Genomic DNA, 27317 nt, shown 5'->3' with positions numbered 1-27317 from the left:
CCGATTGCCCCCTTACGTCACTTCCTCGTTAGCTTCTTAGCTTCAAGCAAACACCGGAGCTGCGACCCACCGGGAAGCGGTTCGTTCTCCGGTGAAAACAACCAGATAACACCGGATATAGTGACAAGGTAGAGTGGTTAATAGGTAAGAGCGTAACATCCGTGGAAATTAACGTTTACTGTCTCTGTTTGTTGTGACGTTTAGCTACTTATCATTAGCTTAGCATAGCCGTCCTTCCAGTTAGCTATATAAACCTAGCTGGATAGTCTTTGTTAACTCTTAGCTGTTTACAACCAACAATTAAATGCAAGACTGGAGTTATTTTTGATTATGGCATATCTTAGGGTAAAAATTAACATGAAACGTTTTACTGATTGAATTGAGTGTAGCAGCAGGATGTCGGTGTTGTAACCAGCCCTAAACCTTTGGAAGAGACTCGCTGCCAAAGCAAATCATTTTCCTCACACACACTCATAAGATTTAAAGCTTTCAATTATTATTTATGTTCTATCAAACTTAATTAGATGGGTATTAACTTGTATAGTTAATTGTGCACACAAAAACACACAGTTTGATTAGACAACACAGAATGATTATGTAATTTGTTTCCATAACATGACCTGGAGCCTCCTTCAGTTCCATGTCCCTTATTTTCTTTTTTTTAGCTCACAGTAAATGAAATTGGAATCACAGTTGCAGTATCCATTAATATAGCATTCACATAATAGTGCTTGTGCCAGCTGAATGGACGCCCACAGCTGATTGCAGGTCTTAAGATGAGGAAACTGAGTGATGGAAACGTTGTTATGATAAAAAATATGGAGAAGGTTTATCAAAATGTGGTTTATTCACATCAAGAGTCCTGACTCTTATATTCAATGATAATGTCCTGCTCTGTTAAAGGGGGAGTGGGGCATGTAACAATAAAACATGTTTATCTTTAGTTAATTTACAAGAGAAATTATTGAAACACGCTGTGTAACTTTGTCATCATGTGGTGCGATGCACCTCAGCTTATGTTTTTGTCTGCTTTGTTTAACTCTGACAACAAAATTCCTTTTACTTACAGCAACTTTTCATAAAAAGAAATGTTGTGGAAAACATTCAGCTTCATTTTTTGCTTGTGTATCTATTAAATATGCTTTAGTTTAACTTTACCTCAGAGTGATCTGTATGAAGAGATATTGTAAAGAACGGCTTTGCTCCTGAATTTCCACTCAGAGGGATTTGAATATCATGAAACGATAACAACTGAGTGTCACACAGTCACGTTTCAGCAACTGAAGGAGGATTATTCTCTGCGCTTCTGTTGTTGGTTAATAAAAACAATCATAGATTTGAAGACTTTCCTGGATCTTTTAAGCATCTTTGTAAGAAAAATATGTTTGTGTGTTTGAAGCTGCAGAAATTTGAGGCCAGTTAGTGTTCAATATCTGAAGGTCTCAGTATGGGACAGAGGCTCATGAGCCTCTGTACAGTAGGAAACCAAAGCACGGCATCGAATGGAAAAAAGCTAAACCACTTGTTTTTCTGTAGTCTACATAACCAAGAAGAGGATCAGTTTATTGAAATATGATGCTTTGCAGCTTTGTAATGGAGACATATTCTGGTTTGTTTCTAACCTCACAGCCCAAATGTTTGACTGTGTTCACAAGAGGACAGTATTAATCTCTGCAGTTGTATTTGAAATGTATTTCAGGCACCCTGTGCATGTGCTATTTTGTCAGGTTAAGAGAAATTATTGGTTGTTAATCTCAGAATTTTTTTAATTTCTGATATAACTGGAATGTCCTGATGGAGCGGTGAGTTCATCAGGGACTGGATGATGTTCCAAGTTAATGTTAGTCTGTTGGTCATGATTTTTTCTTTTATAATTTAGTCATAGTTAGGTTTAAAATAATACATTTATTGGTGCCTTTATTGGGTGCCATTGAGGCTGCAGGATATTGGAATAAACTGACATTTAGATTTTTTTCTAATCATTCGATATTTATTGGGAAATGGAAAAAAATGCAGGAATTTTCAACAGATGATGTGAACAGCAGCTTAAGTGATGCCACCTTCCTGCAGACTTGTTGACAATTAATTTGCACTGATTCCACCTCTATCTGTGAACATTACTATTACAGGATATTTTTGTCTGCTTGTGAGAGTTATTTTTATTGTCTGGGCTGCATAATGTTTGAAAATCGTGATATTTATAAATATTGTGCTGGCGATATGAGTTGCTATATGAATATCTCCGTATTCTCTTTCTATCTCATCACTCTGTGGCCTTCAGCATTTTGGACAACATCATTATGAACGAGTGTGAGACTCGGATCACCTATCTAAATATTACATTTGCAAGTAAAATGCAAGTTCATAACAGTTGTGGTTATATTACCATGTAGTTTTTTCATTCCACTGTGTCCTTTGCAATGCTAATGTTGCACCCAGCAACATTTAAATGAAGATATATTGGCGATATACTGTAGTTCTATGTTGAATTGCTTTTTGTCTTGAACTGGTTCTTCATGGCCTCCATCCAACATGGTGTCTAATAAAACGCCCGGAGATTTTATCAACTGTTCTTTAAGAAATATCAGCATTATTATTGTCTTTGATGTTCCAGGAATGTCTTTTCTTCCCATGTTTTCTACAGGAACATCATGGAGGAACAAAGTTCAGACATAGAAGTCACGGTGAAAACACTAGACTCCCAGAGCAGAACCTACACTGTTGGTTCTCAGGTAGAAACTCGGTTTCTGCTCCACATCTCTGTTTCCTGTCAGCCTTCGCTCACTTGTTTGTGTCCCACTGTTTGTAGCTGACAGTGAGGGAGTTTAAGGAGCACATCGCCCCTTCGGTGGGCATTCCTGTGGACAAACAAAGGCTCATCTACCAGGGCAGAGTGCTGCAGGATGAACGGACGCTCGCAGACTACAGTGAGTCAGGAAAAATTTGAAGTTTTTTTACAGAGAAACTGTAATAAATAAATCAACTAACAGGATATTTAGTTGCTTTGTAACGGTTTTCTTCCTCTCTGTATGGAAGCTGAGGTATTTTTTGTTTTTCCCAGATGTGGGTGGAAAGGTGATCCACCTGGTGGAACGGGCCCCGCCTCCACCCTCCCAGGGCGGTCCAGGGTCTGCAGGACCCTCAGCGGACAGCGGCCCCTCCTCATCCTCCCAGGGAACGTCCCAAGTGCCACACGACCGCAACGCTAACAGCTACGTTATGCTAGGAACCTTCAACCTCCCCGTCAACATCATGGACCCCCAGCAGATCCAGGTTAGTCTGCGTCTGGTTGGTGGAGCAAGATGGATTCATCCTGTCCATGTTTATGTTCACAAGATTAGATAAATTCTCTCACTTCATAATTGACTGTTTTTAAGTCACAGTGCTTACATTTGTTTCAAAATCTAAAGATAAGATTAACATTTTGAAGACAGTCCAGATGTCTCCAGCGTGTTGGATTCTATTTATTGCTCCACATCCTGACAATAAATCAGCAAACTAACAAATCAGAAAGAAAACAGTCATGGGTCTTTAAATCATTTATGCAGTGGGAAAATCTTTGCTTTTAACACACACGCTGCTTTAAATAAGTTGATAAAATGAAGTTCAGTACAGATGAGTATGAGTAGATCACACCTTATAGCTCTGCCTTCCTCTGTGCAGAATGACAGCTGCCACATAGATCCCCATGCTGCAGAATGTGCTGATTTCAGCGTGAAGTGGGCGTTAATGTCAGATTGTTTGTGGGAAAGCTGCAGATAGAAACTGATCATGAAATTTTACATTAACATCTAAACAAGTGGGTAGTGGGGTTTTCCATTGGGAGACCACAACCAGAGAATAAACAGCCACAATCATCGACCCGTCTTCATCCGGTGGTTCCAAGTTGCTTTAGGTAGATTTTCAAGAGAAGCGAAATGGAAAAGGTGAAATTATGAGGCAGATTAAGATCTGATGGGAAGCTGCAGCTCTCAGGTAGAAAACAGTGGAGCCACCAGAAACAGAGTCACAGACAAGGTTTTATAGTCAGGAGTTTATCATTTCCAGACAAACGAGAAGGAACGTGACTCACTTCAGTTTTCAGTTTCAACAGGTTCAAACAACATTTCTGTTGTTGCAGATTAAGTAACAGGCATGAGAAAGTGAGGAAAAGCCTTCAGTGGGTCAAAGAGCGTTTCCACTGGGAGCTTCCTTCCTAAATACATTTAAACAACTGAACAAAACTGCTGATAAATGAGACATTTTGATATATAAGAGCTTAAAATAATAACTAGAGTGGATCGCACATCTCAGAGAAACAAAGCGACAAAAATATAACAAAATATTTAATATCACTTTGGGAGGGCAAAGGTAGAATATTATATCATATTTTAACTCAGTAATGTTTAATTTCAGGAAAACCTTTAATATTTAACGTTTGATTAGATGAGCAGCTCCAGGTTTGCTGTCCAGTATTCCCAACGCTCTGTGTTTTCCCCTTCAAGCAGATGACGGTGCAGCAGATGGTGTCGGGAATGGGGGAGAACGCCCGGAACGCCAGGGTCACGACCAGCACCGGGGTAAGCTCCACGACCCGCTCAGTTTCCTGTAACCTGTCAGTGTGGAGCGTCCCTCTGACTGAAGCTGCTGTTGCAGAGCAACGGCTCGGTGAACGTTCACATCGACATGGACCAGCCGGTCCAGAGCGAGCCCAGGCTGAGGCTGGTGCTGGCCGAGAACCTGCTGCGAGACATCCAGGACGTCATCAACAGGATGGAGGTGAGGGGTCATCCAGAGGTCACGCAGCACCTGACTGTTTCCAAAAAATATTTTGTTTTTGCAGCTACCAGTTTAAAGATAGTAATAAATGTTTACAGAGGTCATTAAAGGTCGACCAGCCAATCCACTTTTACAAAATCAAAGTAAATATGATGTCAATCAACTCTGCTACTTTTGTGCAGCTAAAATATTTGTAGCAGTTGATTGACACCAAATGTTCCTGATCCTGTGGAGTGTAGGTGGTGGTTGACCTTTAATGACTTCCAGAAACATTTGTAATCTCTTTAAGCCGCACAAATGAGAACTTTTGCTGCACGAACATTTAGAGGTGCAGAAAAAACAAAATTATGTAGTCCTGCTCAAAAATCAATTTTAAAATGCACTTTAATTGTATGTCTTTTGTTTTACACTGCCTTGTCAGTCACATAATTTAAACAGAACATTTAGACAGTTTGAACAGAAAAATTGTTTCTGAATTGAATCGTGACCCTAAAAATGGAAAGACGGTGAAAGATTTGCATCTCTACAGACATTTGATACTGAATTCATCTAATTTGTGGAAGTCGTGGGAAGAGCAACTTCACTCATGTCTGGTTTCTGTTTCAGGGTCGGACCACTGACTCATCCTCCCAAACCGAAACCACTTCTGCTGCTGCTGCTGCTGCAGCTGCTGCTGCTGCCGCCGCTGCTGCTGCTGCTGGTCCCCCACCTCCCTCCTCCTCCTCCACCACTTCCACTCCGTCTCCCTCCGCCCAGCCCATGGACACCTCTCCACCCCCGACTACGCCCCCGCCTCCGCCGTCCTCCTCCGCCCAGTCTGAGGGACCGACCCCACAGCCGGGTCCAAGGTGAGGACAGGTTGTTCACCTCCAACATGGAGATTAGGTTCAGATAATTTGGAAACTCTCACAAACAGATCAGAGTGGAGGGATTTCCTCTGGTTTGCTTCAGTTTCTCAGGAACAAGTTTAGTAAAATATTCAGTCATGCTTCCAGAAGTAGAAGTAAAGCCTTACACAGCTGATCATTGTCATAGATCCTGGATGTTAAAATGCTTGCTGTGTGTTTTTTTGTCCCTGCTGCAGCCACCCCAGCCCGGCGGAGCTGGCAGAGATGCTGTCTGAGCTGCGGCGGGTGGAGGAGCGGCTGCAGCCGTTCATGCAGCGAGCGCACAGCATCCTGGAGACGGCCACCGCCGCAGAGTACAACAACAATACAGTACGGGGCAAAACATGCCTGGGCATAAATACAAAGTTACACTGGGCTCTGGTCCCTCACAGCATGCAGAAATTAATATTAATGTATTAACTTTAGAACAGGGATGTCCAAGGTGTGGCCCAGGGGCCATTTGTGGCCCTTGAAAGGATTTTGTTTGGTCCCAGGACACAAGTCATGAATGTTTTTCATTTAATAAGCAGTCCAAGCTAAACATTATTTATGTTTTGGATCTTTAATGATAATCAGATTTCATAAAAATGTAGTTTATTTGCGTTGTTGACAGGAAGCTCCTCTGTTTTCTGTTTTAGTGAAACATTTCTGTATGTTCTGGATGAACGTCAAAACGCTGTAGGGTTGATCTGCGGATTCTGTTTTATATTGGCTGATTAATAATTGGATGTAAAAGGTGCTTATTAGGATTTTATTTTTTTACAGTAGATGAGTTCTGGATTCAACAGATTTATCTTAAATACAAAATGTTAATATTTCTGAACAGTTTTAACTTAATTACAGCTCTGAGTGTCTTTTCAGCCATAATTTAGACCATGACATCATTTAAAGGTTATTCAGAAAGTATAAAAAGTTTAATTTCAGGTAAAAGTGATATTTCTTAAATAGTTGAACATATTTTGTAAGCTAGATGTGTCAATATTTTATGTTTGAGATGATTTATGATAAGTTTTATATTTTAGTGAAACAGAAATTTTCAGCAGAGGTTAAAATGGCTGCAGCAGCTGCGGCGTTGATGTTTGCAGCCTGTCTGTTGTGTTTTTCCTGCAGGAGAGAGAGGACGACCAGAGGACTCTGGTTCAGATCTGCGAGTGTCTGCGTTTGCTGGGCAACGCCCTGGTTGCCCTGAGCGACCTGCGGCTAAACCTCATGAGCCCGGTTCCCCGCCACCTCCACGTGGTCCGCCCGTTCTCCCACTACAGCAGCCCCGTCAGCCTCCCCGGAGCCGTGCACCATCACATCCCAGTGCAAGTAGGCGCCGCCGCGCCCGTCCCCGCCGGCAGCCCTGAGCCCCGCTGACCTCTGACCTCTCTCTGCAGATGAACCTGGGAGCCACAGTGACTGTTGCAGCCAACAGCACTGAGGGACAAGCTCCGCCCACCCAGCCCAGCGGCCAGCCGGAGCAGGCAGGTCAGGGACAGACCTCCCCCTCACAGACTACCACGGCCAATCAGCAGGCTGGACAGGGACAGGGTGGCTCCCGGGTCATCAGGATCAGCCACCAGGCAGTCCCGGTGGTCATGATGCAGATGAACGCGGACGGTGTGTTGTCCCCTCCCTGCCACTGATTGAAGCTCTGAGACGTGTGTGTGTCGCTGCTCGGCGGCAGATGAAGCCATCGCTGTTTGCTCAACAGAAACGAGTCACAGAGAAACTCCAGTGATTTCCTAGAGAAAAAGATTATTTCCACTTTATTTATGCGTTTGTCTTGTCACATGCAGGCCCTGGAGCAAACGCTGCAGCAGGTGGACAGCAGGTGCCTGGCCAAGCAGGTAATGTTGATTTTCATTTTCAGGGTTTTTGATTTATTCTATGTTTTAAAATAATTATTTATGAAGTTAGTTATTTTAATATGTTGTGTTTTATTTATTTTTAAAAAGATGTTTCTTTTTGTCTTTTGCTTAAAATCAACAGGCAATTTTTGAAATGATTTTTTATGTTTTTAATGCATTACATTTTCATCAATTTATTATAGTTTTGTTTTTCAAATTTAAAAAAATCATTTTTTTCATTTTATTTTTATAAAGTTTATTACATTTCTCCACACATTTTCTGTCTGTGTTTAACAATATTATATGTTGTGTTTAGTTTTTATTTATCAACTATTTTATCCTGAATGCTTTGTTTGTATTTTTTCTATGTTTCTTTAAGCTAAATTATATTTTAAACATTCACTGTGTATCTTTAGTTTTGTTACATAATTTCTTAAATTGTATATTTTGTTTATAAGTTTGTTAGTTGCTGAATTATTAGTTTTTTTCTGTTTTCATATAATTATTTTCATCAGAATAGAACAGAAATGTTCTCTCTTGTTCCACGCTGAGGAAACAACCTGAGATGCAGCGTAGTCCTCAGAAACAGAGCCAGGCTGCTGAGTGGGAACATTTTTACTGAACATTAAAACAGCAGCAGTCTGTCTACAGTAACTCAGAGCAGAAATCTGATGTTGAATTACAGCAGAAGTAACACTGTCATTCCGGCCTCCACCCTCTAGGGGGCCTCCCGCCAGACTTCATGCGGAACCTCATGCAGCAGATCAGCCAGTATGCAGCTGCTGTGGCAACCAGCGCTGCGACCGCCGCAACCACCGGCCAGCCCGTCCCGCCGCAGCCCACCCCCCCCAGCTCCACTCCCACCTCCTCAGCCACCACCACTGGGCCCAACACGCCCACCACCACCCCTACCGCGCCCCCTCCGCCCTCCCAGGCTGGGCCCCAGCAGCCCCAGGCCAGGGTGGTGTTCTCTCGGCCCCCCTTTGCCGCCGGCATGCCCCCGCCGGCCTTCGGGACCCGAGGAACCACCATCAACGTGAGGGCGGCCATGCCGAGCCAGCAGCCGGGACAGGTGGGAGCTTCCTGCTGAAACACGGAGCGCTGCTCACAGGCTCAAGGCACTGAAGTCCTTGAGAATCCTTGAATTTCAACGAGATATTTGGAAAATGCTACATTTCTTTTGAAAGTGCTTTATCCATTGGAAAATGTTACTTACAGATAAAACCAGATATTTTCATACACTTTTTTTTTTCTCACTGTCTGAAGATAAATCAGACCAAACTTCTCTTGATTTAGGTTAGTTAGAATCACCAAGAATTATTTATATTTGATAAATGACAGAGAACTTAGCAAGAAGATTTTTCGTAATTGTCCTTACATATTGTGTCTCAGCGTTTAAATTGAGCTGGGATTTTATTTACACGGATTGTTTCAATGAATGAATATTTATGATTTCTGATGACTCAATGACTGATTTAGTCATCAGGACTCTATATATATTTATAATATGTTAAACAACATTATTGAAATTGGGGGACTTTATCTGTTTAATTAGTGATTTTTCAGTCAGTTGTGTAGGTGAAAGAAATTTCATTAGAGATTTCAACATTAAATTTTGTTATATTTCAGTTAATCTCATCCCTGCTGCAGAGTGCAGAATACTTTCAAAATATGACTAAATGTAATAAATGATATAAAAATAGTGAATTGAACCTGTTTTTTTTTGTGGGCTCTAGTGTCCCTTTTTCAAAGTAGGCTGACAGGAGAGGGGAGAAGACATGCGGTAAACGTCGTCGGGTCCGGGAGTCGAACCCGTGACAGCCGCGTCGAGGCTATGTTGCCTCTGAATGTGGGTCGCGCTGACCCCTCCGCCACCACGGCACGCCCCAATTGAACCTGTTTTTTAGTTTATTTGAATTGCTTTGTGTGGTGCAGGAAAAGTTTGAAAACTTACTGTGAAAATGCTTGAAAAGAGGTTGAGTTTCCTGTGGGAAAAGCGTTAGAACCCTGTTATTAAACTATTCCCGCCCCCCAGGCTTTCAACCCTGCTGCCCTCAACCAGATGATCAGCGGCCTGGTTGGGCAGCTCCTGATGCCGGGCCAGATGGGTACGTTTTTCATCTTTAAATTTAAATCTCTTTAAATAATCATAAACTAATGATAATTAACTGTTTGTATTTCCAGCAGGCCAAACCGTCTCTTCCTCCACACCCACTTCCACGTCCTCTTCCTCCTCCTCTCAGACGTCATCCTCCACTTCCTTTTCCTTTTCCACGTCGGGTCCGAGCCTGCCGCCCACGGCGCCGGCCCAGAGTGAGAGCAGCAGCGGCGAGCCCCAGGACTTGGCCCCGGACCTCCGCCAGCTCCTCGGCTCTCTCCTGGGCGCCGCCGGCGGGCCCGGCGCCGCTACGGCTGGGGCCCCATCTATAACCGTCACCACTTCCAGCGTCCCGGCGTTCATCCAGGGCATGACGGAGTTCATGCAGCAGGTGGGCGGCTTTCTGCTGCTGGGATCCGCTGGAGACGTTCCAGGACCGGTTCTGACCTTCTGCTTTTTCTTCCAGGCCTCCCAGCCCATTTTCTCCCCTCCTCCTCCTCCCTCTGCGGGCCCCACCGCAGGCGCCAACCCGGCGGCGGCCGCAGCGGAGTCCGTGAACCCGGAGCTGTTCACGGGGATCATGCGCGGCGTCCTGAGCACCATGATGGGCTCGCTGGGCCAGGCCCAGAACGACACCGAGAGCATCGCTCAGTTCATGCAGCGGCTGTCGCAGGCCACCAACCTCTTCAACGGCCAGGAGGACCCCACAGGTCGGCTCCCGGCTGCAGCTAGCGCCCTCCATGTCGCCCACTGTCCTGATGATGAATCCATTTAGGGCTGATGAGATTAACCCCATTTAATCGTTTAGCTTCGGCGGTGGAGCGTCTAAGAAACTCTGCGGGGGGTTTTAAAGTCATTTCCTGTGTTTTTGGTTCCCAGGGTTCTTCGGAGAGCTGCTGATTTTGGTGTGCCAGACGTTCACCATGTCTGACCTGGTGCTGCTGCTGCACGGCCAGCACCAGCCGCTGAGCCGCATCCAGCCCCAGCTGGCCCAGTTCTTCACCCAGAACTACCTCAGCGGCAGAGAGCCCACGGACCAGAACATCGCTGTCCGTACCGCTCGCCGAATCCTCTCCGATTGGTCCAATCAAGCACATGGAGGCTGATGTTTCTTCTTCTGGTGTTTTCTCTGCAGGCGGCTGCGGAGAGCCTGGTCAACGATCTGGAGGAGTACATCACTGAGAGCTTCGTAAGTTTCATTCTGCCGTTCTGAACGCAGTGCGGCCGTTTATGATGTTTCCATTTCAGGGTTCCTGAAATGACACGACTCCAGTGACGCAACTGTAGAACAACATGGTTTTAATTTTCACCATTTCAAACCGAATGTTTTAAAAAAAACATTTATTCACTATTTTCACTCTGTACAACTGAAATTACAACTCTACTGTTGTAATTTAACGGTACAGAACTTGGTTATTTCTATCCGTTTTGGCTGCCATGAGATTTAAATTCATTCTAACTCTGATTGATATCTGTGTGCAAATATAAGATATTAACAGGCCTGTTGAAATAAGCAATAAATCAATTAATCTATGATAAATTAAAACAAGCTCAATAATTTGCATGATTTATCTTAATTTCTCTTTTCTCTCTTTCTGCCAAAAATTGAATGACTAAAATCTTGATCTGTTGCTTCGGTCTAACTAACACTTTGTTTTGAGACTTTATTTTATTTAATGTTTCTGTTGTTTTGTTAATTTATTTTGGATATTTAAAATGTCTTCCAGTTCTAGTTCTTTACATTGTTTTATGACGGCGTATTAGGACCATAGTAAGAGAAATAAAATTACAAAAATAACGTCATAATATTATGTCTTTATTTTCTTAGTGTGGCCCTCATACTCTGTCATATTTTTTTAAAAACTAACTTGATTCTGAAGCTGTGGCAGCTTTAATTTGTGGCGGTTCACCACCCTCACTTACATGAAACCTGAGTTTATGGTCTGAAAGCATCTGCAGTAAATCCTCCTCTCCTGCAGAGGGAGTCTTCCGTCTCGGTGCTGGACGGCGTGGACGCCACTCAGACCAACATGTCTTTCTTCAGGCAGCAGCTGACGCAGATCTCCACTCACATCCTGCGCTGCACAGGTAGTCCTGACCTCCCATCGCCCCCTGCAGAATCAGCTGTTGTTTAATGTTGGGTCTTTATTAATGTTGGGATAATTCTGGTCCAGATGAGACGTTTGGGCCCAGGCTGCTGCAGATGTGCAACCAGGCGCTGTTTGAGTGTCTGGCCCTCAACCTGCACTGCCTGAGAGGAGACCAGAGAGCGCTGACGGACGTCATCAACCACAGGATAGTGAGTAGAAACCATGTTTGTGTTTTTTAATGGGGTGTATTTCATAAATATGAGGAGGAATCAAAAATCACGCATGTTTTTTGAGTAAAGAACTGGATAGTGTGGTTTGGTTTAGGTTTTAGTCCCCTTCCTTTCACTGCAGTTGCAGCTGCTGAGCTTTTAGGGTTGAAATCCTTCAATATGCTTGAATTTCAATGAGGAGTCTTCAGGGTGTGGCAAGTTCTTGATTTCTGTATAAAGTCCTTAAAAGTACTTGATATTGAAACTGCACAGTTTTGGAATAAAGTCCAATCTAACAAATGATTGAAAGCCTAAATTTAGAAATATTTGCAGTGAAACCAGATATTTTCATAAACCTAACAGAAACACACGGTTTCTTTTTTTCTTAGCGTCTGAAGTTAAATCAGACTAAACTTCTCTTGTTCAGAGAATTTGCTCTATTTGCTAAAAGTCAGAAAAAGTAGCAAGAAAATTTTTTAGAGGACTGGACTTTGACTAGGCCATTCTAACACATTGACACCGTTCCATTGTCAGATTTAAGTATTTGTAGCTTCTCCTCCAGCTGCCCTGACCCGCAGCATGATGCTGCTGCTGCATGGCCAGCCCCTAACAGAGCAGCTGACCTGAATGACTCTGTTTACTGATGAACTAACAGATGGCAGCACTGGCTTTTATTTAGGGTGTCACAGTGAGGCAGGTTCCACTTTATAGATTATTTTTAAATGACTTTCCTTCCACTTCACACCGTCTCTTGCTCAGTGACTTCATTCTGGAATAGCGCCCCTCATGGTGGCAGCATGTTGTTACATTTTCTACATTTTTGTTCATCATTTTCGTTGCTATTTTTAAAACATTTTTCCTCTAATTCTGCATCCTAGAAGGATTGTTGCTCCCTTTGTTTTTATGATGCATAACTGTGGCAACAAGGTATCGTTTTTACAACAGAGCAGCTGGTTTGCATCTAAACGCTCAAATGAAACCTGAACTCTTTCCCCAAATCCCAGAGGAGATGAAAATGAGACTTCATGGCAGCAGAGAGATGGAGGAAGTTCAAACCATCTTTGACGCCAACGTTTGTCTGCCGTCTTTCTAACCAAACAGCCAGACAGATGTAAAGAGGAGCGGCAAAAGCAAAAGAGGTGGATGAGCAGAGCTAGCCAACAAATGGTGGAGTCATCAGTACATGTTGCTGTGGAATATCACCTCTGCTGCCTGGACATTAAGCCGTTAGCTTGTCTTGAATGTTATACAGCCACAGTCTTCAGTCAGAGGGCTCTTCAGTTTTGTTGCAAGACTGACTGCTACTGGAGGTCCTTCACTTCCTCACCATCAATCCACAAATGGCCTTCTGCAGATTAGAGTGATAACATTTAATTTGCCTTTGGGTTTATTAAAAATCTCAGACACAAAGAAGTTTGTTGCAACAAGAAAATGTGAAAACGTTCAGTGGGTGTGAAGACGTTTGATAAGACTTTCTGTAAAAAATATTTAACGTTGTAATGTTGGCATCAGTACAGCCTGAAAGATTCAGTTCAGTTTGTTTCTATAGCAACAATTCAACAAATGTCGCCTTGAGGCACTTTACAAAAAAACATTTTAATTCAGTCACACATGAACTCCACTTCTGATTTATTGTAGGTATCAAACAGTTCAGGATCAATTATTTATTCAAAGTGCTTTAAAAAGAGGAAACTCAGCAGATTGCATCTGCATGTTGTTACAGGTTAAAGGTAGCTGACCTTTAACCTCATGCCCCGCCCATTTAAAGGGCCGGTCTGTTCGATTTTCACCACCGCACCCTGAATGGGTTCCAACCGGTTCAGGGGTAAGCTGACCTCTGACCTGCTGCAGTGAGCCTGAGAGGAACCAGCAGCTTTAAACAGGAAACTCTTCTTCTTCTGCTGTTTGTCAGCGCCGCATGTCGAGCGACATCAACCCCAGCCTGGTGAACTGGATGACCGGCATGATGACGATGCGGCTGCAGGTGATTCTGGAGCACATCCCCGTCTCCCAGGAGCAGATCCAGAGCTACATTGTCTACACACAGGTATCCTGACCTTTGACCCCTCACACCACGCTCCGGCTGGCCCTTTTATCTGCCCTGCTGTGTCTCATGTTACCTCAGGCACTGATAAATATTAGATGTGATGTTTTTTTTCCACAGAGGGACCGGAGCTCGGCGGGCGGCGAGCAGGAGGCTCAGAGCTCCACGGTGAGTCCGACGTGTTCCTGCGTCCGCACGCCGCCGTCCCCGCCTCGTGTCTCACGTCTCTGTCCTCCTCCCAAGATCGGAGACACTCTCTCACCCGCAGCTGCCACCACCGCCGAGGAAGCCATGTCCGTGTCCCACGACACCCCCGCTGCGTCGTCAAGGGAGACCAGAGCGTTGCCTGGAGACCTGGGAGCGTCGGGCGGAGCCGCGCCTTTGGGGGGCGACGTGGCGGCAGCGGGAGCTGAGGGCGGCAGCGAGGAGGCAGAGACCTGGGCGGCAGCCGTCCCTCCGGTAAGACCACTCCTCTTCATCACTCTTCCTCTCCTTCGTGGTCAGCAGCTGCTGCTGTACGTCCGTCTGAATCTGATAATCGATTATTTATCTGTTCAAACCACCAGAAGCAGCATGATGTCACCTGATTAGCAAAACTAATGAATAAAATCAGCTGTGAATTCTAAGTGTTTTAAGTTTCAAAACTATTTCCAAGTTCAGTTTATGAACTCGATTAGTAAAACTTCATCCAGACTGCTCAGTGAGGAAAAGTCCAAATGATTCACTGGGATGTTTCATTTGTAGACTGAAAAATAAAACTTCTTACAACTCTGGAACTTGTTTCCCAGTCAAACTCGACTGAAGGTGTTAATAACTTCTTGCAGGAGTGGGTTCCCATCATCCGCTGCGACATGATGACTCAGAGGAAGATGAAGTCTCAGCCGCCGCTATCCGACGCCTACCTCCACGGGATGCCGGCCAAACGCAGGAAGGTACTGGGATCTGCTGGAGCCGTCGGCCGCAGTGTGTCCCGCTCTCCTTAAAGCACGGTGTGTGTTTGTGTGCAGACGGGCCAGGGCGGCGGCAGCCTGCTCTCCCTGTCCGATGCGGTGGGCCAGGCGGCCCGGAGCGCCGGCGTCCGGCCCATCAGCTCCCCGGAGCAGCTGCAGGCGGACCTGGAGGCGCAGGAAGTGAAGGAGGCTTACTCAGAGCAGGTCAGGACCGACTCAACAGGAAGTGAAGTGAAGCTTCACTGTTGGCTTCTGCTCAGCAGAGTCTGTAGGGAAGTCCTGGGAATTTCAGTTCAAAATCCTCAAAAATCTTTTTGTCAGCTTAATTTTTTATGAAGTCATATTTTCAATAATTCTTTGATATTGTTTTATTTAAGAAAAAGCCATTCAGCCAATGCCTAGTTTACACGGGAAGATTTTTATGGTGACGTTCGTCTTGATTTCCTCCTCAGCAACTTTAGAACAACCTGAATGTCAGAACATCAAACCCGTCATCCTGCCGACCGTTCAGAGCCATCTGCTCGGACCGCTCCGGGTGTGTGTGTGTGTGTGTGTTCAGAGCGATCTGCTCGGACCGCTCCGGGTGTGTGTGTGTGTGTGTGTTCAGAGCCATCTGCTCGGACCGCTCCGGGTGTGTGTGTGTGTGTGTGTTCAGAGCGATCTGCTCGGACCGCTCCGGGTGTGTGTGTGTGTGTGTTCAGAGCGATCTGCTCGGACCGCTCCGGGTGTGTGTGTGTGTGTGTTCAGAGCCATCTGCTCGGACCGCTCCGGGTGTGTGTGTGTGTGTGTTCAGAGCGATCTGCTCGGACCGCTCCGGTCTAAAATCAGGGATATTCAGCATGTGGGTCGGTCTTGACCCGACATCACAGCTTGTGTTGTTGTTCCCTGTCGACCAATGAGAGCGCAGCCTGCTGAATGCGACAGCCAATCAGAAAGCGCGGTGATGTAAACACGGAGGGGAATCCCAAAGAACAGCTGACATGGCAACAGATCCGAAGTGGAGGACTGTAGTGGATATGTGGCAACAATATGGACGTTTGTTCAGCATTTCATGTGAAGCCGATCAGAACCGAGACAAACAGCAGTTGGACTGAAATGAATGTAGCCGGTAACTTCTCAGCTGATTATAACGATAAGATTCATTCAACCACAGCCTGACACCGACACTAGCCACATGAATGCAAACATAACATCAAAACAGCAAAAACGTTAAATCTTAGAATTAACCGGTGAAGATAAATAAAACAGAAACTTCTAAACAATGTAAAAGTTCATAAAAACCCAGAACCGCTCACCTCCGTATGACACAGAGCCGCTGCTCACCGTCTCCACTCCTCCACCCAACACCTTTTCCTTTTGGTGCGTCTTTCATCGCTGAGGATCATCAGACTGTTACCTCTAAATTGTCGGCCATGTTTGTTTACTCTAAATTCACGTGTGGTTTGGTGGATGTTGGGGGATTTCCTGTCTGGAGTCTGAATGTTGGGGAGTGGATTTGGGTTGTGTGTTGCTCCTTCTGGACGCCACACACACACACACACACACACACACACACACACACACACACACACACACACACACACACACACTACGACCAGAGAGTTACTGTTTTTACCATGGTGTGTGTTCTCTCAGGGTTTAAAAGAGACCAACAATTTTAAAATCCTGCCGTGTGAGCCAGGAGTAACTAACCTACCACTGGTAACTTAAGTTACAAAGTTTTATGCAGACTTATATTTGTTTCAATATAAACTGATGGAATTTTATCGAATTGTTTTAAATGAATGGTTTTGTTATTTTCCTCGTCAGTCACATAATTTAAACAGAATCTTTTCACCATTTTCAACAGAAAAATGTTTTCTGACTTGGTCTTAAAAATCTGATTCCAGACTCTGAAACTGTTGCCTCTGTGCTGCTGAGCGTGGTGATGTCTTCTCTCCCCCTCAGGTGAAAGCAGACGTGAAGAAGCGGGTCAGAGAAGACCCGGACTTCAACTCGCAGCAGTTCCCCAACGCACACAGAGCTTTCTCCCCTGACTCCTAACCGCCTCCCTGCAGCATTAAAGCCCTTCGTTTGCATTTCCTTTTGGTTTCTGTGGATCGGCCAGCAGCTGTCGCTTTACACCCAGAGAGCTGCTGGACTCCAGGAGGAGCCGGGTTCTGATGGGTCCGCTTTCCGGCCAACAGAGAGGCAGGCGGCTCCTTTAACATTCGCTTTCAATACACAAGATTCAGGAATCATGATCAGCTGGTTTCTGTCACTTTGCACATCCGTGTGCAGAAGTTGCAGCGTTTTTCTTCTCTGTTGGTCTGAAAGCACGAGAGGCAAATTCCAGTATTTATTTCAGGAAATCTGTTGGGAAGTTTCAGGATAAAACGGATCGGCTCCAGCTGCTGTAGATCCAGAGTTCTTTACGCTGTTAGTCGGTTAAAAGCCGTAAAACTACTGATCATAACGAACTCAGTGGGAAACAGGAAGAACAACAGCAGATCAGAAACCTGGAAAGTTACACTTTAGGGCCCTCTTGTGGTGAAACAGTATATTGCATAATTTGACAGCTGATTATTTGATAAGAAATGTTGAATAAATGACTGAATTTCCTGAACATAAATAGAAACAATGAATTCATGCCAGTTTTTATTTTTTGTATTATTATTTCAACAACAAGATAAAAATATGTTCAGTTTCTCCAAAGGAATAAAACGATGAATCAACTCAGTTCAGTCCAGGATGGAGTTTGTGCAGAACGTCGACTAAAGAATGTAACTAACGGAGTTATTTTTCCAATCCTCCACTAATCAACTAGAAACATTCTGAGAATCCTCTAACATAACTACCAACTTCTTCTATTTATTGCTTTGTGCTCCAACTTTAGCAGAGAAATCAGCCTCCATTAAACATATTGACACACTTCTTACTCCTTTGTTTGGATCCCTGAGCTGCTGTTGCTTTTAGGGACCCGAATCATCAGCATATATCTGATTATTTCTTTAACATCTTCAAACACGATGACTTTAATGTGATGCTGTTTGGTACATGAATGTACAGGAAACCGAATAAAAACCTTCGTTTAAATACACGACTGTGCTTTTCTTTTTTACATTGAGAACTCGGTTTATGACCGGTAAACAGAAAAACTCTGCTCTGTATAAAAAAAGAGCTTAAATTATAATTCATAAACAGCCATAGTCCTGAATTAAATTCAGACTTTAAATATGAAGGTTTGAAAACCGTCTCTCTTGGTAAATGTGTGAAAAAATATTTCATGACGGCAAAAAATATACAGAAGGATATTTTTTAACAAACTTCACAGATTTGCCACAGGGGCCAAAACTATTAAGTCATGGGCTACACACACACACACACACACACACACACACACTACATACATATATATACACATATATACAGTATATAAATATATTACACATAAATACATATTAATGTTTATTGGTCTAACATCAGTCATATCGTTTGTATTAATATTGTTCTATAACTCTGAGATGTGAGAACATATTTCCTCTTTTCAAAGGAGAAATTAAATCCTTTGATCAACGAGGAAAATAATATTTCAGCCTGAAGTTTCACCCACAGACAGAATGGAGTCCAAAAGGCTGAAGGTTCGACCAAAGGTTGAAGAAAAGTGAAACATTTCATCCCAAAATAATTAGAAAAGGACAAACTGTAAAATAAACTCTTGAAAAACAGTATATTAATGTTATTTTTGTTCAAAGTTGCAATGAAATGCAATAAAACTTTCAAAATGCTCCTTTTCTTCTGACAGTTTTTATGTTTTACTGTTAATAAGAGGGCTGCACGAGGTCCCGGGTTCGATTCCCGGCCTGGGGTCTTTCTGCACGGTGGGTTCTCTCCAGGTCCTCCGGTTTCCTCCCAGGTTTGTGCTCCTGGTTGTTGGTCCTGCGACCCGTCCAGGGTGACCCGCCTCTCGCCCTTCAGGCTTTAATAAAAAATATTTAGTCAAGATGTGTCACTGCTCCTTTAAATCGTTTAGACTTATTTATATTTCATTAAAAAAAACTTTGATTTTGTCAATGTTAGAAAACTCATGTCTGACACAAAATCTTTAAGGGGATTTAAAAAAATGTTTTAACAGCACTAGATTTTTATTTTTTACAAGTTTTAAATTTAGTAATTTAGATTTTTAGATTTCCTGATTTTAGTAAATTGTCACTAAAGGTGGCATAAACTCTAAAACACAAAAGATGTAAAAGTATATGCAATTTATGTAAAATAAAGGGTTAGTAGGACATATTTCTGAGGTGGCAGCAGAACATTTGGTTTACCTGCTGTAGTTTGATTGGCCCACGCAGACAGGAGGAAAGCAGCTGATCCGAGCCGAGCCCGGCTTGGTGAACCGGTTGGACCGCCCAGGAGTCAACATCCTGCTCAGCTGCAGGAACCAACCTGCCAACCCGACACACCTGTCATAAAACCAGACATGATGAACTTCATTGAGTCAAACATTTGTGTGCCTCAAGAAAAACTAGGGTTCCACCAGTACATTCATTAAAAGCAGGTCAACTTTAATTAGTAACTAGTTAGTAGTTACTTTTAGTAACATTTTTCCATAGTCTGGATATAATACTTCACTTCATTTTAAAATCCATTAAAGCATGGTTTCCTTTCAGAGCATTTGGAACAATTAATACCATATTTAGACAGTAATAAAAGATTTATGAGAAACCCGTTAAGGATCCGTTCACCAGGGAGGCCAAATAAGACGTTTCTATAAAAGCATAAATTTTGCTTCTATATTGTGGATAAAGACAAACATATTCTGTCAAAAGCATTAAGAAGAGGACAACACCTGAACAGGTGGAGAAGTTTCAGGATGTGAATCAGTAAACAGATTCAAATTCTTTCTTCTAGAATGAAAATTCACCTTAGGATAGATTTTATGAGTAATTTTGCATGAAACTTCTTTAATCTTGTTAGTAATCCAAAATCTATTTGTTATGTGTTAAAAGTTTCTTCTGAAATCGACTCAAATGAGTTTTATTTATAGGATGACCAGCTAAACACATTTTGCGTCCAGTTGTATTTTGTGGAGACGGACAGAAAGGTTGTGAGATTCAAACCTTTTAAAAACTACAAACTCCTGAAGATTCTCCACAAACCGTCACAGAACCAGCAGCTGTAATGAGGATGTTGGACTTTATAAGAAACTCTTATTTTCCTGTAGCTTCAGTCCCAACCTGCGACCGGGTCAGTAACCCGTCCAGCTGTTTGCAGAAGGAGTGTTTAAAGTTTACACATCCTGGTAGAACCGGATCAGATCAGATCGGATCCCTGATCGGATCCCTGATCGGATCCGGCCTCCTGCAGCTCCGGCTGATCCCTGGAAAACTGCTGCAGTCCAGTCAGAGGCCCGGCGCAGCATAATGGAGCAAACAGAACCGGTGAGGGGTCTCGGTCTCCATGGTGACTCTGTCTCCATGGTGATTTCTGAAAGGTGGAGGTGAATGCTGCAGCCGTTTCAGCCTTTTATGCAAGAGAATCAGACATTGAGAAATATGCAGGTTATGATCCTTGTCAAAAAATATATATTTTATCCACTTACACTGGGGGAATGCAGTTTATCAGATTTGGATTTTAATCACAATCCCACTTTGGGATCCACAAACATTTGCTTCAGTTTTATTTCATTAAAAATTTACTTACCAGAAATCTGAGCTCATTTGTTTTACTAATCGTTTTTCTGTTTAAGGCGAAAAAGTCAGAGTGAATATTTAACTGGAAACAAAGAACATAAATCTTTAATGTTTTGCAAATAAAACTGATTTTTCCCCAAATTAATGACTTAAGAGGCAAGCTGAGAACTTCGGCCTTAAAGCTTCCAGAAGTAAAGAATCAAGCAGATTTTAGTTCTTCATTTATTCCTTCACAGTTTTAAACAACAAATCACTTTAAAAACCTGCAGAGAAAATAAATTTCACTGCTTTCAGAGGAATTCGTTTTCTTTTCACCTCAAAGGGACGAACTTCATTTCCACTTTAAACTCCAACAGACAAAACGACGACGAGCTTAAATAGAGACTGATAGTGACATGTTACACAGGTAAACAGGAAGAGCAGAGACGACTGATCAGACGGATGCAACAGATCCTGCAGTAAATCAAATTAAACAGTCATTGCTGCACATTTAGACGAACATTTCCACAGACAGAGCCACAGGAATCGCAGCATGTTGGGTTCACTTCGGTCAGAGCAGCTACAGAAAGGCTCCGGGGTTCGATCGAGGGTCCTTCAGGTTCCGGTACTTATGGGTCAGCCACACGCCAAGAATCTGGAACAAACAGGAAGAGCTTTTAAATGTCCACCGAGCTTCACCCTGACTGGAGGCATCGAGCCTGCAGGCGCATCGATCAGCCGACTGACCGACCGACTGACCTCAGTGAAGCTGAAGAAGAGGCCGATGCCGCCCACGAAGCGCAGCACCTGGCCGGCGTACTCCTGCAGGATCTGTGAGCAGCTCCTGCAGGACTCCGGGGTGGCGAAGCATTGCTGAACGGCGGCAGGACAGAGTCAGAGAAAACACATCGAGTTCCAGCAGAGGGGAGGAAGGAGGAAGAGGTTTGACTCACAGCGGGGCAGGAGTCGCTTTGGTTAACAGAAGAGAAGCCGCAGCAGTTCAGAGTTTTCTCCACGTCTTCCCGAGTCACTTCGGACTTGTTCCAGCCGACCTCCAGCAGCTGGTTCTGGTCATGAAACCACATTTAGAGTCAAAGGCTGAATTCACACAACCAGACATGAAACCCAGACAGTCGACTGAATGAAACGATTCTAATGCAGCATCAGGGTCGATTAAAAATGATAACATCAGGAGAAATCATACAGAATAAAATCTAAATCATGAGATAATATAACAAAAATAGAAAATATTACAAGAAGTTGTAATATTACCAGAATAGACTATTAAAACTACTTTGTTATTTTGACTTTATTCTCGTAAAGTTTTTTTTTCTTAGGATGACCATAGTTTTCTCTGTCATTCAGTTTTGATCTTTATGAAAATATGATGCATTTGTTTTCACACAGACATGAGGAGCAACAGCTGCTGCCGCCATTCTGTCCTGAAAACGGGTCGTCGCTCAGTTCGGTTCTACGTGACCCAACGTCGTCTGTCAGAACCAGACAGAACCCATCAGAACCGTCCTGTTCCTCAGCCAGGACTGTTGTCCATCTTTTGATGAAAAACCTGGAGAGGATTTTGGACTGGAAGGCAGCAGACGTTGCTCTAAAAGCCTCATCGCTGCTGAAAGGTGAGGAAACGGTCCAAACGCAAACCATCAGAACCCGGCTGAAGGTTCTGGTCGCCGACGACCTGGATTCTCCTTCCTCAGACATCTGGAGCACTGATTTACGATTATTTCTAGTAAATCGATTATTCTGAAGATTAAATTGGGTAAAACAAAACGGCCACATTCTGCAGATTTGAAGTCGTTTTTATCCAGTATTAAATACATTAAAAGATGAACAACAAATAACTGTTTATAAAATAAGAAAAACATCTTATTGTCTAAAATGCAGCAACAGCATTCATTTAGTGATCATTGGATCATTTGTAGCACTAAAATATACCAGCAACAAGTGAAACCTCAGACTTTTCTGCTCCACTTAATTCAACAGCATAATAAATAAATCATCATGATTAATCGGACTAGTTTGTACCATTTAGAACAAAGTTCAGTTTCCGCTATTCGTAAAACCACATGTGTAAAAACTTTAAAGCTTTGCAGAAGGAAAATAATCTAAAAATCTTACAACTAAATGTTAGATCATTTAATTCAGCAGAGATGGACCGACCTGTTGGTCCGTGTTGAGAGCCAGACAAGCGCAGGAGATGGAGAACTGCAGCACAAACACTACAAACAGGATCATCATGTACTGGTGGAGGTTGAGGAACTCTGACATCCTGGAAGGGGAGGAGATGAACCGTGGACCGGAACCGACGTAAAGGATACGAAGAAGAGCAGGACCTGCTGGTGCTTCAGGGCGCCGCAAAGCCCCACCAAGGCCACCAGCAGCAGGAAGACGCCCACGCCGATGACCGCCGCCACCACGCTGATGCTGGAGACCAGGCCGAACCATTTCCCCCAGGCAGCCACCCCGATCAGCAGCAGACTCACCATCTGAGGGGAGCAGAAGAATCAGGCCACTCATGCATAAAACGAGGATGCGCAGAAAAATGGCATATTTTATACACAAGTCGACATGTAGAAAAATGAACGTGGTGTGAAAGTTTGCATAGCGCCATCTTCCTGCAGTTAGTGAGCGGCGCACGCAAAGCACCAAAACTCAAAGAAACACCGAAATGTGACTTCAGTCTTTAACTCAAGGACCAGATGTTTTTCAGAGTTATGTTATCGTTTAATCTTAAACGACGAAACTGAGACACATTTATCATCATACAGGTAACAAACACAAACTTATATGAAAGACATAAAATGATTGAAAATCCTACTTGCATATAAAAACCTGATTCAAATGTAAATGATTTGTTTCTGATGCATGTTGTATGTGGGTCACTTTTGTTCTGAGTGAAAAATAAAACGACCAGCAGATCAACTCCAAATCGGACAGGATTGATGAAGGTGTGTGTAATGATGGCAGCTTCGGTTCTGCTGGAGAACGTCACCAATGGAAGAACTCGGAGCGAGTGTGTGTCGGACGGTTCTGTTCTGCTGGGTTCGTTATCCTTAGATTGATCAGAGCCATCATCTTCACAGCAACAGTTCTACGCACTTTGAGATTTTCCATTGAATAAAAAAAAATTTTTAGTCACTAAATTTGATCATTTACTATTAACAAAATTGTGAATTTTTTTTTTTTTTAATTGTCTTGTGCCAAAACATTTTGTACGTGACCCACATCTATGAGCATCTGAACGTCCTAAACCTAAATGTTACTGGTCAGTTAAGTTTGTTTGGCCTCTTAAATTAAATGCTTGTATGCAGTGAAGCTAAAAATTAATAATCAGACTGAAGAATGGTCATGGGAGCTTTTTAACGCAGATTGTTTTTTGTGGTTTCGCTTTTAAGTTGAACCACCGTGACATCTGCCGCGCTCTGCAGCCTGCAGAACTTTTGACATTTTAACTTTATTTTAGTGTACAAATATTTTTTGTACACGTAAAACTATTAGTAGCATATTAAGGAAACTTTGGTGCCGTTTCTTTCATTCAGTGGATCCTGACGGTCCACTAAATGTAGAGACAAAAGCTGCATTTTGCCAAAGTGCATCCCAAACATAAAAACTGAGAAAAGACACTGATGTAAAAACTTGATAAGTTTTCCTGGCAAACTTAGACAACGTCTGCTTTTTCATTTTGCTTTTAGATGCTTTCTTCACTGAGCTAACTAACCTCTACCAAAACGACCTGAGGAAACTTCAGGAAGTTGGACATGATCTTCAACTAATTAGAATTTAAATACTAATATAGTACTAATATAATAATAATATTTAAATATAGCATTTAAATTAGCATTTTTCAAATTGCACATCGCAACAAAACCTGGAAGATGGACTGCAAAAAATAAAAAAGCATAACTTGAGTCAACATGTGGCCAGTTGATGCATTTTAACCTGCTGGTGTTGAGATGACTGTCACTTTATAACCGTGTCCAAAAACACACAACAGGCGGAAAGGTCAACAAAGAGTCGCTTCCTGCTGGCTGGCTGGTGGCAGCACAGCAGAGTAACATTCTGTAGCTTGTAAGCGTTTCCTGTGAAACCCGATAAGGAGGAAGGAACAGGCATGGTCAGGGTTGCTGGGGGCTACAGACACACAGCAAGCAAACGCAACCTACAGCTGGTCTTTTCACAGCGGTCTGAACGGCTCAATTCAATCCTTTTGCCTTCCAAAAAAATCCAATCCGTGCCACTTAGGCTCCACTCACACTGCAGCCTGAAGTGACCCAAAGCCAGTTTTTTGCCCCCATGGGAACTGCATCTGATCTTTTCATGACACTTTGAACAACACAGATCAGATTTTTACAAATGCCACCCAGAATATGTGGTCCTAAATCTGGTATGCATCAGATCTTTACAAATGAGTTGGATTCATCCGACCTGGAGGTCACTGGTACTTAACAGAAACAAGACTGAAGTTATTGTCTTTCAACCTAAAGAGGAACAATCTAGAGTCACACACAGCTTCAGTTATTACAGCTGAAAACCAGAAATCTGGGAGAAGTGATGAACTCTGACCTGAACCTTCAGAGCCACATAAAGATGGTCACAAAGTCAGACTTCTATCACCTTTAGGATCAGAGGACTAATGTCTCTGCATCAGAGAAACTCATCCATGTGTTTATCTTTAGTCACACTGATTACTGCAACAGTGTCTTTACAAGTCTTACTAAAAAAATTAATAAAATCAATCCTCCAGCTGCTGCTGATCCAGAACGCTGCTGCTGGCGTTCTGACTAAAACCAGGAAGATGGAGCACATCACCCAGTTCTGCAGTTCTTCCACTGGATCCCTGTAGCCCAGAGAATAGACTTTAAAATACTGATGTTAGTTTATAAATCACCACATTACATTAAAGATCTGCTGTTGTTGTATCAACCTTCCAGACCTCTCAGGTTCTCAGGGGCTTCTTCTGCGCATGCGGGTGGTTTTGGGGACACAGAAGTCTGACTGCATTCAGATTTAATTATGAAAAAGACCAGGCCAAAATAAGAAAAAAAGAAAAGTCTGATTTCAGCAAAGAATTGGAATGGAGCATCCAGACCTGCTGGGTGAACACAGCGGTCAGAGAGTTTCCTGACTGGGCGGAGCGGCAGCCACAGCCCAGCTTTAAGCCTCTGGATCTTCAGGGAAAGCAGGTTGAGCAGGTGGAGACAGACGGACACCAGGCATCTTTACCAGACACCGAAATTATTTATAATAACGCCTCCAACTTCTCAGGAAGCTGAGATATTTTAACATCAGCAGATTACTGTAATCATGGTTACTGTAATCAACAGTAACCATGGTTACCAACATGGAAAATCACATGTTGGTACAACTTTATTACTATCAAACAGAAAAAACTCATAAACTGGTGAGATAACCGGCTCATCACAAGCTTCCCTCTCCATCTCCAAGCGCAGGTTAACCCAACTGCAGAACTTTGTTCTCATTGTGCAGCTGCATAATGAACATTTTCAGTTTGGTTGTTTGTCACAACCTCTCTGAACTTTTTGCTCCCTATCCACTCAAACCTATTATGTAATTGGTCTGAATTTCTTAGGTGTGTTTATTTAAAACAGCTACTCAGCTTCCATGAGCCTCCGCTCCCACTAAGGGATGGGCAGCAACGTCACTGTGGAGTCTGTCATGGGTTTCAGTCAACTCAAAGGTTTCAACCGACATTTAGAGGTGTGTCTATAAATATTAGCTTCTTTCTCTAATTAAATCCTCACAGATGTTGAACCTGGTGTTTTCACGTTTTTTATTATTTTTGAATATTCAACAGAAAAAAGACAGACTCCGGTTAACCAGACATTTCCTTGGCCTTTAGTGTTTCCTAGGAGCAGAAAAACAGAGGAGTTTAATCTTAAACATGACGCCATATTATGACTCTTAATGTAAAGCTCAGGGATTTTTTAAAAAAAAGTTTCTGTCAGTTTTGTTGATGTTTAATTATGCTGTTAGACCCCAGGTGAAGCAGACTGAATAAAGCAGCAGCAGGAACATGAAGACAGCGCTGATCACCTGCTGCCTGGTTTTAGGACTTCTTGAATAATGACAGCAGGTAAAACCTCCCGATCAGCCCGGTTGCCATTTTCCAGCCTTTCACCTCCTCCCAAAGATAAACTCCGGAATTTCGTCAGAGATACTCACAATATAAAGGACGTTGAGCGCAGAAAGCGCGTTCTTGGTGCAAATGAATCCTCCGCAAACCATCGCTGCTGTGCGCACACTGTCCCGATCAGAAAACCAGAAGTTGTCTCAGGTGTAGCAGCTGTTTGTCCCACTTCAGGCTGAGCAGGTGCTGGAGAAGGACTGCGTTTCCTGGAGTCGATCCTGAGCGCTGATTGGCCAGCTGGACTTTGCGCATGACTCACCTTTTGTCCCGCTGCAGGTAATTACAGCGCAGCGGCCAGCGTCAACTGAACTCTGATCACCGCGTCATTCAGCTTGAAATCATCTAAAGTATGGATTTGTTTTTTAAAGAGATCGATTAATAAATGTTTGCCCCCCCCCCCCTGCTGACGTCATCAGCAGAAGGATTTCCGTGTTTTACAGTCTTGTGATAAAAAGTAGATCAATCACATCAAATATTGAGTAAAACTCCCAGATGTCCAGAAGATCTCTTTAGACACTAAAAAGATTCATTTTAATCAACGAACATTGACAATACGCTCACAATAAAACTATTTTAGCTTAGAGAATTTTTTTTTTTAAAAACAGGAAAAAAAGCAGTTCAGTGGTTTTACATCA

At 43.1% G+C, this 27317-nt stretch overlaps 2 protein-coding genes across 4 annotated transcripts; one reads left to right on the top strand and one right to left on the bottom strand.

The window, feature by feature from the left end:
• Positions 1 to 55: 55 nt before the first annotated feature.
• On the top strand, positions 56 to 17947 carry bag6 (BCL2 associated athanogene 6). Of its 3 annotated transcripts, none has more exons than XM_023329774.1 (25): positions 56 to 144; positions 2645 to 2732; positions 2810 to 2927; positions 3062 to 3273; positions 4485 to 4559; positions 4636 to 4758; positions 5365 to 5606; positions 5843 to 5975; positions 6756 to 6956; positions 7025 to 7247; positions 7427 to 7477; positions 8200 to 8549; positions 9513 to 9585; positions 9662 to 9966; positions 10042 to 10285; positions 10455 to 10624; positions 10711 to 10764; positions 11555 to 11663; positions 11750 to 11874; positions 13787 to 13921; positions 14039 to 14086; positions 14162 to 14377; positions 14743 to 14850; positions 14926 to 15072; positions 16816 to 17947. In XM_023329774.1, exons 2-25 carry the CDS (start codon positions 2652 to 2654, stop codon positions 16909 to 16911), a joined length of 3639 nt encoding a protein of 1212 aa, XP_023185542.1. In that variant the 5' UTR covers positions 56 to 144; positions 2645 to 2651; the 3' UTR covers positions 16912 to 17947. The 3 variants fall into 3 exon arrangements, with proteins under 3 accessions (XP_023185542.1, XP_023185546.1, XP_023185553.1); XM_023329778.1 differs by having other exon boundaries at positions 4488 to 4559; positions 16816 to 16911; XM_023329785.1 differs by having other exon boundaries at positions 9665 to 9966; positions 16816 to 16911.
• Positions 17948 to 20744: 2797 nt separating this feature from the next.
• tspan13 (tetraspanin 13) lies at positions 20745 to 26931 on the bottom strand. Its single transcript, XM_005801805.3, has 6 exons — positions 26718 to 26931; positions 22853 to 23020; positions 22695 to 22775; positions 21473 to 21586; positions 21279 to 21392; positions 20745 to 21174 (listed from the first exon to the last, which is right to left on the bottom strand). The coding sequence occupies exons 1-6, from the start codon at positions 26778 to 26780 to the stop codon at positions 21100 to 21102; spliced, it is 615 nt and encodes a 204-aa protein (XP_005801862.1). The 5' UTR covers positions 26781 to 26931; the 3' UTR covers positions 20745 to 21099.
• Between the last annotated feature and the right edge of the window lie 386 nt (positions 26932 to 27317).

Source organism: Xiphophorus maculatus, chromosome 3, assembly GCF_002775205.1.
Source record: "Xiphophorus maculatus strain JP 163 A chromosome 3, X_maculatus-5.0-male, whole genome shotgun sequence".
NCBI classification, from domain to species: Eukaryota; Metazoa; Chordata; class Actinopteri; order Cyprinodontiformes; family Poeciliidae; genus Xiphophorus; species Xiphophorus maculatus.
Note: the sequence above shows the minus strand (reverse complement) of the source record. Positions and strands in the feature narration are given on the sequence as shown.